The sequence below is a fragment of the Onychostruthus taczanowskii genome, unplaced genomic scaffold (genome assembly GCF_017590055.1).
Source record: "Onychostruthus taczanowskii isolate IOZ18803 unplaced genomic scaffold, ASM1759005v1 scaffold14, whole genome shotgun sequence".
Taxonomy (NCBI): domain Eukaryota; kingdom Metazoa; phylum Chordata; class Aves; order Passeriformes; family Passeridae; genus Onychostruthus; species Onychostruthus taczanowskii.
The window spans coordinates 113367-126766 of NW_024498573.1; the positions used below are offsets into that span (position 1 = coordinate 113367).

At 44.3% G+C, this 13400-nt stretch overlaps 1 protein-coding gene across 1 annotated transcript; it reads left to right on the top strand.

Annotated features, from left to right (window-relative positions):
* The first annotated feature begins 484 nt into the window (after positions 1 to 484).
* On the top strand, positions 485 to 10710 carry GFRA3 (GDNF family receptor alpha 3). Its single transcript, XM_041397760.1, has 8 exons — positions 485 to 549; positions 2783 to 3058; positions 3754 to 3846; positions 4262 to 4607; positions 4681 to 4790; positions 5929 to 6063; positions 7035 to 7165; positions 7473 to 10710. Exons 1-8 carry the CDS (start codon positions 507 to 509, stop codon positions 7605 to 7607), a joined length of 1269 nt encoding a protein of 422 aa, XP_041253694.1. The 5' UTR covers positions 485 to 506; the 3' UTR covers positions 7608 to 10710.
* Positions 10711 to 13400: the final 2690 nt, after the last annotated feature.

Genomic DNA, 13400 nt, shown 5'->3' on the forward strand with positions numbered 1-13400 from the left:
GGGAATCTACTCGAAAGCCTGTCTGCCTCTGTATCCTCCAAGAACAATCCCTCTAGAGTGAAGGAGACTCTCCTAAGTTGGACACTTACTGTCCTTTACCCAAATACGCCCCCGAGGTTGCGCAGTGACAGCTCTGCTCTCGGTACTGAAGTGGGCTATGAATCAATAAACAAACCCCTTGCGCAGCCCGTTCCAAAACGCCCCTTTTGAAGCGGCCGTACACTGCCCGGCCCCAGGCCCAGCGGCTTCCCGGTCGCCCCGAGGACAGCGGCCGCTGGTGACCCGCGTCACTGGTCCCATCGCACACCAGCCCGACGAGCGCCGGGCCGCCCGGCCCGCTGCGGCCGCCCCGGGCGGGCCGCGGTCCCGCGGAGGGCTGGGTCCGGCCGGGGGCGGTGCTCGCTGCCCGCACCTCGACGGGGCGGGCCGGGCTCAGCAGCCCCGGGGCGGGGCCGCGCGTAGTGTGCGAGCCGCAGCCCCGGCGCTCGGAGCCACTGACCGCCAGCATGGGGCCGGCGCTGCTCCTGGGGCTGCTTCTCTCCCGAGCCGGTAACAGCGCCCGGGGCGCGGGGCGGGCTGGGCAGCGCGGCACGACCTCGTCCCTCTCCCGGCGGGGAGACAGCGGCATCGCTCTCACCCCGGTCCCGCCGCGGGTTGCGGGGGCGGCGCCGGGGCCGCGGTCGCTGGGGCTGAGCGCTGCTCCCCCGGTGCGGGCGGGCGCGGAGCGCGTCCCGAGCGCGGCGCTCCCAAAAGCCGCGCGGCTCTCCCGGCCATCGGCTCCAGCCGCCCCGCGCGCCGGCGGCGGGGAGGAATTCGCGATTCAAACCGGGAAAGGCGGCTGCTGCTTTGGCCCGAAAGGGGAGCCTTCGGTGTGGTTGTGGTCAAACTGGAGGGACGCTCTGGGGAGGGGACCGTCTGCCCTGGAGGCAAGGCGTGAGGAGGCGAGAGGAGATGCCGGGAGCCGATCCCTGAGTGCGGCCGGATGGGCACAACGCGGAGATTCATTCGCCTGAGCTGGTCCCGGCTGCGCCGCGCTCTCGCTGGCTTCGCCCAGAGCGGTTTTTGATACCTACCCCCCATTCGTTCGCCCTCTGGAATGCTTAAGGCACATAGTTTTGCGAGACGAGGTTCGGTTTGCGAAGACAAATCCGAAGAACTCCTGCAGAGATGCAGTTGATTGTTCTACTCTGTCTCCAACTACTGCCAAATGACAAGAGCTGAGGATTGAAATTATTCCTTTACCCAGTTCATCTCTTGTTCAGTCTTCAGGGTTGATGTGACTAGGAATAAAGAAATTAGGAACTTCTCTGAAGCATTCCTAGTTTCTGTCTAGGGCTGCTTTGCACTTAGAAAAAGCTGCAGTTTTTTGACTGCTAAAAGATGGGCTGCTGCACTTACACCACAGTAGCCACTGGCAGCCACACGATTGCAAAAGATTTCCCACAATTTGCCATGTCCAAATGCCAATGCTTCTTTGGTAACTGTGTTTGATAAACGAAGGGTTCCCTTCTGTAACTGTCATCTCTTTAAATGCACCAGGGGAAACAAGATAGACGTATCTGTATGACAGGACATTGAAAAGGGAGAATAAAGGTGTATTTTATTACCTATCCATTTTTTTCTAAGTTATAAATAATCATAATGTGTTCATTTTTTATTACATTTTAACTCTTTTTTTTTTAAACTACAGATGGGATTCCCATACACATACATCTTTAAAATGTTCTGCAACCTAGACCACAGATCTAGGAAATAATTAGTTTTCTCATTCTTTTGCATTGTTACTAGACTACTAAGACAAGATTTAAGAAAAAATTAAACAACCTGCCAAACTTCAGGGCTTATAACAATGTACAGATAGTAAATGATGTAGCACTGCAGGTGGGGTCTCATGAGGGCAGAACCTACTCTCAATCTGGTGGCCATGCTGATTTTGATGCCGCTCAGGATATATTTGCTTTTTGGGCTACAAGTGCACATGACCATCTCACCACTGAGAATCCCCGAGTCTTTCTCTGGAGAGCTGCTCTCAATTGGTTCATCTCCCAGTCTGGACTTGGGTCTGGGTTTGCCCTGACCCAGGTGCAGCACCTGTACTTGGACTGGTTGAACTTCATGAGGTTCTTATAGGCCAAGACTTCATCTGTATTTTTGGCAGGGATATTAGGGACTGGGCTCTTTGTACTTTAATTGACTGCATATCAGCCCGTCTGTATGAAGCTACTTGCATCCTTTGCTAAGGATTCATTTTATTTTGCGAAGAATACACATTCTTAAGTCTTCAGACTCATTAAAGTAGTTGTTTTCATACCCTATAAATGGTTTTCTCAGTACATCTCTGAATGACCAGCATATACCTTAGTAATTGCAGCAGTACTGACTCACAGTACATAGTATGGTGTTACTATGTGCTTATTGCACTGTGGTTTTCAGTGCCCAGATAGAAGAGCTTCTTCAAAACAGGCCTCAGCAACCCCAAGGTTTCATAAGGATTTACTAGTCCCCAAAATACAGAGCAATCCCTGATCCTGGCCAAGTTGAACAAAATTATTATGGAGGCTTTTATTTAAGCTTTTGTTCCCTCTTTCATTTATATTCATCTTTTTTTTCCTAAATGAAGACAGCTCTTGTCCCTTAACTACTCTTCATGAACGATCCTAACAAGTTCTGTTTCTTTCAAGGAGTCCTTTTTGAAGACAGAATCCCTGCAGAACAAGGACAAGATGTTTGTGTGGCATTCATTTTGACTGGGGTCCTAACAGTCTTTTCTGTGCTTGATCAGGAGACCTCATGGCTCTGCCCAGCAGTGACTGTGTCATGGCAGAGCAGCTATGCCTCTCTGACTCCACCTGCAATGCCACATACAGGACCCTGGAAAACTGTGCCCTGGCCAAGACTCACCTCCTTTCACTGGATCACAATAGCAGGGTCAGATGTCTGAATGCAGAGCTTGACCTTGGGAACAGCTCTTTGCTGCGCTGCAAGTGTCACCGGCGCATGAAGAGACAGGAGCACTGCTTACGCATTTTCTGGACTGTTCACTCCAGCATGACGGATGGTGAGATGAAGTAATATAAATTTACAAGGTACTAGTAAGGCTTACCCCCACCCCCTAGGTGAAAACAACCGTGAAAGTCCACTTCTCAGCACTGTAGCTAATTGCTCCAGAACCATATCTCCTAGTAAAGAGAATTCATTACTACTCTGTTTGATAAGCAGAGAAAACTGATCTGGTATGGGACCAGCCCTTCAAATACGCCAGCAAACCTAAGAAACAAAGATAGCTACTCTGAGATAGTTAAATTTAGTGCTGCGAAAAATACCTCAAAATAGTCCTGTCTGTCCATCACTAAAAACACACGTGATTATGACACATATTGCCATAGCATCCCTAAGTGTTCTGCTGCCTTCTTTTGTTGGATGCTTCTACTTGACCTCCCACTAGAGCCTGCCTGTGCTGCTCAACTCCTCACACTTACTGAAACTGAAAAATCCAAATGACTAGATAGACCAAACTCCATCTGGACAAAATGTAATGAGGGTTTAATACAGTAATAGCTTTGCAGTTCCATTCTTGGCATTTGGCTTTGAGTGAGACAGAGCATTTCTGAATTCCAGCTGGAGGAAAGAACCAGGCATAAATAAGAAAAATATCCATTTAAGAATAAATAAACAAACAAAGAAATAACTAAAACTGGTCATAAAGCATTTCTCCCATCTCCCACTGCATTAAATAGCTTGTATCTTGCCTAGGTTATCTCAATTTGGAGACCTCTCCCTATGAGAATCCAGCAAATGAAGAACACTGGAAGACAGATTATAATAAACTGGCAGCTCTGGTGTCAGGTAAGAATTGTAATGGTTACATGATATAATGCTGCCCTCTCTTATCTTTTCATGGGTTGAAGATTATTAAGAACAATTTGGGGTGATGGCCCCTTTAATCGGAGGAATGCCTGCTCTAGCTACTTGCCTAAATTTGTCACTCCTACCAAGTGTAAATAAAGCCACAGATCCAGGCCCATGAAAACAGTAATAACCCACAATGATCCATTTTTCTGAAACAAGCACCCTACTATGAACCAATAAAAAAATACTCTTTTGTAACTAGTATAATTACAGTGTCATACTGCAGGCTCTGTTTGCTCTGTTGTTTTCGATTTTTTGGATCTGATCATCAAGAAAGGAGTACTCCTGCTTCCATACAGAATCTCTTCTGGAGACTTACTTCATGGTTTTTGTGTTTCTTTCGGTTTTATAGGCTCACAGTTAGCGGGAGACGCAACAAATCCATGTCTGAGAGCAACACACATCTGTAACCTGAGCAAGAAGTGTTTTCGTCTGCGCACAGACTATGCCTCCATCTGCACCAAGGGAGCAGGAAGTGAGGATGTGTGTGACCGGCGCAAGTGCCACAGAGGGCTAAGGAATTTCTTTGAAAAAGTTCCTGAGGATTTCACCAAAAGGATCCTGTTCTGTCCATGTCAAGATGAATTTTGTGGAGAAAGACGCCGCAAAACTATTGTTCCTGATTGTTCCTTCCAGTATAACACCAAACCAAATTGCCTCTGGCTTCTGGACTCCTGCTTAGAAGACCATATCTGCAAGTAGGTCAGACAGCAGGAGATGTTATCCAAGAGAACAACATTGACACTGATGGCCTCATTTTCCTTCCTACAGATCCCGACTGGCTGACTTCCAACAAAATTGTCAACCTGTAGACATGTCTCCAGATGGCTGCTCTCTGCACAACCATGCTGCATGCCTGCAGGCTTACATGGGGATGATTGGTAAGTCATATCCACAGGAACATACAGGGTAGATGCTTTCAGGCCACAAACTTTCAGGCACTCTCTGGTGCTGTGAAGGACCATTCTGGTCTCCTGCGGGAGGTAGCACTCAGGATACTGGTGAATATGCCTTACTAATGGATGCTAGTGCTCTCCCTTGCCTCGGAGATAAATGCAATCCAAAGAGAGCTCTTCCATGGCATTTTTTGCTGTACTTTTCCCCCTCCTTGCCTAAGATTTCAGCCTCTTTGCATTATCAGCTGGTGCAAAGCACTCCAAGTGCCTCAGCAACAGCGCTCTGTGGGCTTCTGTGAACTAAGTCGTTGTCATTCCTAATGCTGGAGTTACATCCCATCACAGCAGTGATTAAACAGAACATTCCATCACTGCCTGATTTTTAGACTCCTGTTGGCTTGTTAGTATTGTGTGCACTATGTTCTCAGAGCCATCCAGAACATGGGACTACCAGCTGTTAGAAGGAAGGTCATGTTTGGTTTTAGTTATTTACTATCTACCAACCTACTAAAACGTTTTCAGAGTAGCTCAAAAGAGGATATAAAGAGCAGCAGTACCTCAGAAGCTGTAAATCTAGACTAGGCCTTCAATTTTTCCAGATGGCTCTACTACTTTTGAGCTAAATAACACTGCCTGAGTGGCACACTACAGGAGTGCAGTATTTGTCAAAAGACACCTGGCTACACAGTGTTGCCAGTTACACAAGAAGCAAGAGTACCTTTTGCTGCCGTATGTCAGCTCAGTCCATGCAAGTCCTTCACATCCTAAACCAAAAATCCTTCACAATTTAATGCTTGCATCATTAATTTGCTTTACTCTCATCAGTTTTCACTGAGCTCTGCAGGTACAGTTTTCACCATTGCTTCTGCTGTGTACACATCACAATTTAATGCTAGCACCAGCTTCAGTTCTCAATACATCTCAGAGTGCCTGTGTCAGGGGTAGCAATCTCAAGACTTTCTCACAGCTCAGCAGACTTCAGGTAGGTTCATCAAGCCTGGGCCATTCCTGACCTCGCCTGGGTAACACACTTATGACAGTGGAAGGCTTCTGCCTCCAGGGCAGCATTTCCTTCAGTACAACGTGATTAATAATGCTTCTTTCATCTGGGGGTTTGGGACAGGCACACCCATGACACCCAACTATGTCAGTAACTCCAGTGTGGAAGTTTCCCTGTGGTGTACATGTGAGAACAGCGGCAACCAGAAGGAGAAATGTGACCAGATACTCGGCATGTTTGAGAGCAACAAATGTCTTGGTAAGCATCAGTCACATCACAGAGAAACAGCTCAGCAGAGAGCAATTTAAATCCTGTGGTTTCAGGACTCTGTGTTGCACTGCTCTTGTGTATAGTTCTATCTTCTGCAATGTCTCCATGATCTCCTTTGCAACCTATGCGACCAGCCTGGATCTGCTCTAAGAACTGTTTCTGTATCTTTTGGCAACATTTCTGTTCATCCTGAACACCCTTAAAGCTATTTCCAACCACCATTCAAATGAAAGGCACTGCAAAAACATCACCAAGGGGAGGTGAGACATGCTGTATCCATAGGTTGCGAAGTAACCACATCTGTGCACCAGGATTATGGGGTCAGGATTCCCCTCCTCGTCCTCTGTTTCTGTACTCACCCCTGGCCCTCATTTACTCAGTCAAGATAAGTAGCTCCTGATGCAGCCTGTTACTAGATTCAGCATAGCAGTTGCAGAAGTCCTGTTACATGCAACTGTGTAATCCCAAGTCTGTATTTCTTTTATTTCCCTAGCATTTTAGCAACATACCCTAATGAGATTTAAATATTTTATGTTTGTGAAAGCTTTAAAAGGATATAAAAGAAAACAGCATCATTACATAAATGATTAATATTTAAATCTGCCTCCTGCAGTATATAAAAGCCTTACACCCAGCGCTATAGACACATCTACAATTTAATCATCTCATCCGAGATACTACAAACCTGCTCCTTACAAATTACAGAGTTGGGAAAGTCACAGAGGGGCCCAAAAGTCTTCAAGTACAGGTCAAACTGTTTTTTCAGTCTGCTCAAGCTCACAAGTAAACCCACAAACTGACAGACCATTCATAAAACAGAGCATACGTATTTTCTAAATCGAGGCCACACGGCCTGTGAGTGCCTTTCCTGAAATAGCTTCTCTAGACTTCTGCTCACTAGACTCCAAGGTGTGCACAAGAAAAGTACAGTTAGACTCTTAATTTACTTCTGTTTGCAGAAAATACCATTTGGTCTCAAATGCATCTGAAGCAGACAGCTCTAGAAAGACAGGAAGACTTACTTTATTCATCTTCCCTAAGCTTCCAAGGAGACAGTGCCAGCACATCTCTCTCTTCAGCAATGTCCCAGGTACGCAATGCTTTGTTGTCTTCACAAAGCAGCAAGTCAAGTAGCCTAGAGACAGTAGGTGAAAAACCTTGGATGTGGAAATATGTGACTTTGGATATCAAACCAAGGGATGCCACGTGCATGCAGAACACTGGACTACTCTACCTTAAGTTAGTCCTTCCACAGACAAGCAAAAAGAGGAGGCTGTATGTCTGGCCACAGGAGTTTCAATAGTCTCACATTAGTGCTCGGAACCAAAGGTTCTACAGCCAGAATTTTGAGCATAAATGTGTCTAACTGGGATTCATCCCTCCTTTTTATTTCCTAGGTGGCTGAAGGGAAGACACAGCGAGACAGCTCCAAACAGAGCGCTATGCCTATGGCCTCCTCTGTATTTTCTGGAGCTGCTACTTCCTGGCCTTCTCTGTCTCTGTTCCTGCCCCTGTTGCTTAGCCCACATTAATGTGGCATAAATGGAATCTTTCCTTCCCATATTATTAATATTATTCCATATCCAGGCATGTCCCAATACAGATTTACCTTTGGGAAACAGAAGGCTTTCAGACAAGAGGAATGGCCTTAACCCAGAGTGGCAATCACTGGAAACCTCCCACATACTTGCACCCCACTTTCCCCCTGTCAGTTTGCACTTAGCTCTGCAGGTAGAGTTCTCACCATTGCTTCTGCTGTGTACACATTCTGAGTAACAGGCTAATGTTCCAGCTTAATAGGTTAAATCAAAGGTCTGATTTCTTTCAGAATTTGTGCAGAGTTTGGTTTCTGACTGTAGGGATGATCTGACAGTGTCTCTGACCACCCCACCCTCTGAAGCTCCACCTCAGGCATACAATCATTGAATGGTTTGGGTTTGAAGGGACCTTAAAATCATTCACCTCCAACCCCCATGCCATGGGCAGGGACCACCTTCCTCTAGACCACGTTGCTGCAAACTCTGTTCAACCTGGCCTTGAACACTTGAAGGGATGGGGCAAGCACAGCTTCCCTGGACAATCTGTGCCAGTGCATCACCACCCTCACAGGGAATAATTTTTTCCTAATAGTCAATCTAAACACACCCTCTTTCAGTTTAAAAACATCGTTCCATATCCTGTCCCTAGAGACCCTGGTAAAAAGTCTCTCTCAGTGCTTCTCATCCCCCGTGATGTATCGAAAAGGCACAACAAGGTCTCCACAGAGCATTCTCTTCTCCAGACCAAACCACATCAACTGTCTCAGCCTTTCTTCATAGGAGAGGAGTTAGCCCTCTCATAATTTTCATGGCCTTGTCTGAACCTGCTTGAACAGGTCCATGTCTGTCATGTACTGGGCACCTCAGAGCTGGAACGCTGAACTCTGGGTGGGAAGGTGGGCTGGGGTAGAGGGGAAGAATCACCTCTCAGCCTGCTGGCTGTGCTTGTTTTTATGTAGCCCAGGCTGCAGGACGGCTTTCTGGGCTGCAAGTGCATTTTACTAAGTCACGTCTAGTTTTCCATCTAGCCATGTATCCAAGTCCTTTGCTGCAGGGCTCCTCTCAATCCATTTCACTCCCCCACTCTGTACTGATACTGAGTAGGTTGCAAGTAAAGCTCAATAAACATACATGTGAAGTCCCCGGTAAACTCCATCTCTGGACTACTTTCAGTTGCCTTTTCAAATCCATTATTTTAAGCATATGAAACATACCAGTCCAGGTCAAGAACACTATACTAGGGTTTATGCTCCATTCTGTTGTTCCTTCCACATACACGTAATCCATTATTGTGGCTAGCAACACACTTGGATTTTTTTGTTCAAGATGAATGGTGGTCAACTCCAGTAAATTTAGCTTTTTGTAGCAAAAAATGATCTTGCCTGGCCTCAGGACAAACCTTCTCTGTAACCCTTAGAGAATACATTTGGGTCATTGAAAGGTACAAGGTACATTGACTACAAACCCTGGGACATACAGTTGCTAGAATCTCCTTGTATCTGTCTGCATATTGAAGTTACCATTGTCACCTTCCAGCCACCTGCCCCTGCCAAGCACTGTTTCATAACCTGTTTATTCTGAATGTAAACGTGTGCGCTGCGTAACCGCTGTTAGTTTGTACTGCGTTTGTCTGTTAAAATGTGGTGTTAAGCGAATATTGATTTCTGAGCATAGGTTAACAGTCTACAATCAATTGTGTGCAAGAGTTGCCTCACCAGCCAGCCAACATTTTCAAATAGCCAGAAACCCAGCTCAAGCAGCTTCTCCATGCACACATGTAGAGCCCATTGCTCATACTGAGAGCCAACAGATCTGAACAATACTATACACATCCAAACAAGATTATAATCCTGAACAGAGGCAGAGTAGCTGAGTATTTTTTTATCCTGTGTTTTATCTGTTGCCAGGGAAGCACAGTCACTGTCAGACACCTTATTAAAGAGTCTTACATAGTCGTGTATCAAAGTAATTATCCTCCTGCAGTGGTAATATTTACATCTCTAATTCCAGACTTCTGTGTATTTCCTAGGCAGGTAGAGCAAAGAAATCATGCATGCAGCAGCATCATCTCCTCTGTCACACAGAAAAGCAATGTATTATTTACATGCAGTAGGAATAAATATGTTTTCTTAATGAACAGGTGTACTAATGCTGATATTTCTCATTACCTACTGAAATGTAGCTATTTGGAGCAAGAGACAGCACTATTTCCACATATTTGCCACCATTAGTTAATAAAAATAGAGTCTGTGTACCCTTAATATAGTATGTACATTAGACCATCCTCCATATGGTGGGACTTAGAAATGTATCAAGATTCTTGACTGTAATGTAATAGCATCTGCCATCTCTGGAAGTTAATGGAGAGTGACAGGGAAGAAGAAAATGTTATTATTTTCACTATTCCACACAACAGAGAGAGAGAATATTTGTGAGAATAATGGAGTAGATTTCTGAGTGATCTGAACCACACACAATGCAGTACTGGTACACAATATACTGCATTGATCTCCCACTCATCTCTGCAGTGATCTTTCCTCTTTCCCAAATTTAGTGCTGTAAAACAGATTGATATGGAAAAAGGGATTAGCATTTTCTTGTTCATGTCTAGGGCACTAAATTCCTACTAAGAAGGTTATTGATTGCAATTGCAGTCTTCTGTCATATCCTGGATTTTACAGGAAAATGCTTGACACTTGGACAAATCATACTCCAGACTGAAATTGAAACAAAACATGTCAGTTTGTTGTTTTTTTTTTCAAGTGTCCTGTTCCTTTTTTAATGCACCTTTATACACACAGCTGCCTCTTAGCTTGTTCATCAATAACTGCAAGCAAAATTCACTTCTAACTACACCTTCATTCACAGGTACTCACACTGTTGTGAGTACAAACCCATTTTCACTTAGACTATTCTAACACCTGATCTCCATATATCACAGTTTTTCAACTACACAGCATATATGCATGCACAACTTAACTGCTACTAGAAATGTCATGCCAGTATCACTGTCAATTCCATTCTGCCAGCACCATCAATGTTCCAAGACTGGCACATTTCCTAAACCCATTCAGAACAGCTTACTAACCATACTACAGGGCAATTAAGACACCCCCCCCGCCCCCAGCTTCTGTTCCCAAAAAGTGGAAAACAACATCCTGTGAGCACCTATGGTCTCACAAATGATAATCCACAAAACACAAAATTAATCCAATAAAAATTCTCTATCCAGACAGTCTTAAAAATGAGCATTCAGCAAGCTTATAGGAGGAGGGAACCTTCTAGTTACTGTAATGTAGATTATTTTTTAAAGAGTAAAATAATGTGAGGTCTGACTAATAAAATTTATCATGCAACTCTAGAAGTCTTCTGCCTTCCTTTGCATTTCATAGAAGCTACACTCCTTGTCTCCACTGCTGGAGGCAATATGGAAGAGAAATGTAAAGAATAGAGTTAGAATCTCTTACAAAGCAATCTTAACGTTTACAGATATCACTCACTGTCAGGTACTCCAGATGTGGCTTCTAGAACTCTGATAGAGGCCTAGGTCTCTCAGCATCATCTAATGTAGCATTTACAAAGGGCATTCATATAGTCCTCCAGCAGTGAGCTCAGCCAACTGTTAGATAAGTGGTTTCTTGTGACAAGTGGGAGAACCAATTCACATTTTTTGCCCGAGGTCATAAGCCAGATGATGCCAGAGATAAACCTTGATTTTGCATGTCCCAAAATAGTGTCCTTGCCTCATTCAAATAATTCCCACTGCCTCCAAGAAATGTCTATGTTTTAGTAAAAATCAAGTGGCTGCAGTTTTCCTTTTAGAAGGGGGAACAATATGTTATTGCAGATGATGAAAAGCTAAAGCACTGTTGGTTTCAAACAGTGATTCCTGGCTGCAGATATCTGGCACACCTCTCTCAAAATCAGCTGACAATAAAAGGTAACTTCAATTGATAGGAAAGGGCTATGGGTTCAGCATCTATAAAGAATGAAAGTATCTTTTTCAATACATCCTAAAAATCATGTCATTGATTTGCCAAAATGGTAGGCAGCTTTACACAATAAACTACACAGAATAAAAAGGAGAATTGTCAAAGTAATCTTTGAGGTGCCCATGAACCAGGCAAAACTTTTGGGGACAACAGTGGAAAAAGAGGAGCTCTACAGGATAGTTCAGCACTGCTATGGAATCACAACTCGCAGCTATTCCACAGCTGCTTCCCCCACTGAAACAGATCCTGGTAAATACAATCAGAGGCTAATCATTTCTACCCCAGGGACTTTGTGGCTGAACCTTTTTTCATTTGAGGCAGGGTCTGTTGAGCCTGAGCTTGGTTAGTCTCTAATGGAAGCTCTTCTGATAGGTGATTAGCTCTCCTCCAGGAAGTGACTTGGTGTTTGGGTTTCTTGCAAACCCCAGGGTTAGCAGAGGTCAGGGGATGCTGCACTTTCTCCAAGTGCCTCCATGAAAATAGCCACACATACTTTCCATTTACAGCTGATCACCTCCATTATCCCCAAGCTAGGAGGAGATGATCAGCAATTGTTAAGTGCTTGAATCAGACTAATAGCTCACTGCTAATTCCGCCAGTAATGGGAATCTAAATTCCTGGTAAACAAACGGACTGCTTTTCACACACAGGGATGAATGCCAAAAGCCTAATATTAGAGCTCTGGAACTAAAGCTTTTAGAGCAATCCTGTCCACTAGAAGATGTTTAATGACATTACATACTAAATAATTAGAAAATGAAGGCCCGCTTGGAATCAATGGGTTACTGTCTAATTAAGATGACAAAGGGGCTCTACCCTTTTTTAAACAAGTTTATACTAAAATGGTGTACCTGATAAATGGCTCTGATAACTATGTCTTTACCTTTGGGCAGAACAAGCAGACATTAAGCTAGCACAAAATAATTGTGTGATTTTTGGCTCATCTTTCTTCCCATTGGTCCCACCTGTTTTCCTGTAAGGCATGTGATTCAGCTGTTCCTCCCCCCATCAGATGACAAAATTTATTAAGCAACACTCCAATCACTTATCCTGATGTAGAGCAAATCATCTTTGCCTTTGCTTTACTCTACGGCCAGAATCACAGAGTTCACACCACGAGATGCTTGAAGAGCTATGTACTGGACCTCTAGAAGCACTTTTCAAGAAGAATTGCTAGTGAGCCTGAGAACACAAGAGAAGATTATTTATATACAGAGATAACTGTAAAAAGACTGAGAAATGTTCTACTGATAATATGGCTGAATCAAAATTGATTAGTAAATCACATGACATCCTTATCTCCAAATTGAAGAGACAGAGGTTTGCAGGGTGGACAAATTGGTGGATAAGGAATTGGCTGGATGGATGTAACCAGAGAGTTGTGGTCAATGCCTCATGTCCATACAGGCTGAGAAAGGTGCCACTGTACTCTCCTCCCTTCCACCTTCTTTTCCCCCACCAGTCTAGTATGTAAATGACTTTCTTCAATATAAGTTTGCCCATTAGATACTGATATTATAGGTCACTGAGTTTCACCACAAGAAAATGGAATTTCTTTAAACATCTGCATACAGTTACTTGTTCTCCAGTTTTCCAAACCACCAGCTTCTTCCTTTTTTTTCCCCTCTCCCTAAAGAATCTTTTGATTAACTGAAGTCAATTTTGCTAAGTGCTAGTGGCTCTAAGAAGCTTGTTTTGTCAATGATCCCCAGGGCTCCATTATGTTTTCAGGGCTACAAAACAGGAATTGCTCAGTCTTTCTGTAGAAATGTGAGATTTGCAGCTAATTCTTCCA

Coding starts and splice junctions, on each gene's coding strand:
- GFRA3 (XM_041397760.1), top strand. CDS start 507: ATGGGGCCGGCGCTGCTCCTGGGGCTGCTTCTCTCCCGAGCCG. Junction 3,847..4,261: donor ACTGGCAGCTCTGGTGTCAG/GTAAGAATTGTA, acceptor TCGGTTTTATAG/GCTCACAGTTAGCGGGAGAC. Junction 6,064..7,034: donor TGAGAGCAACAAATGTCTTG/GTAAGCATCAGT, acceptor TTCTGTTTGCAG/AAAATACCATTTGGTCTCAA.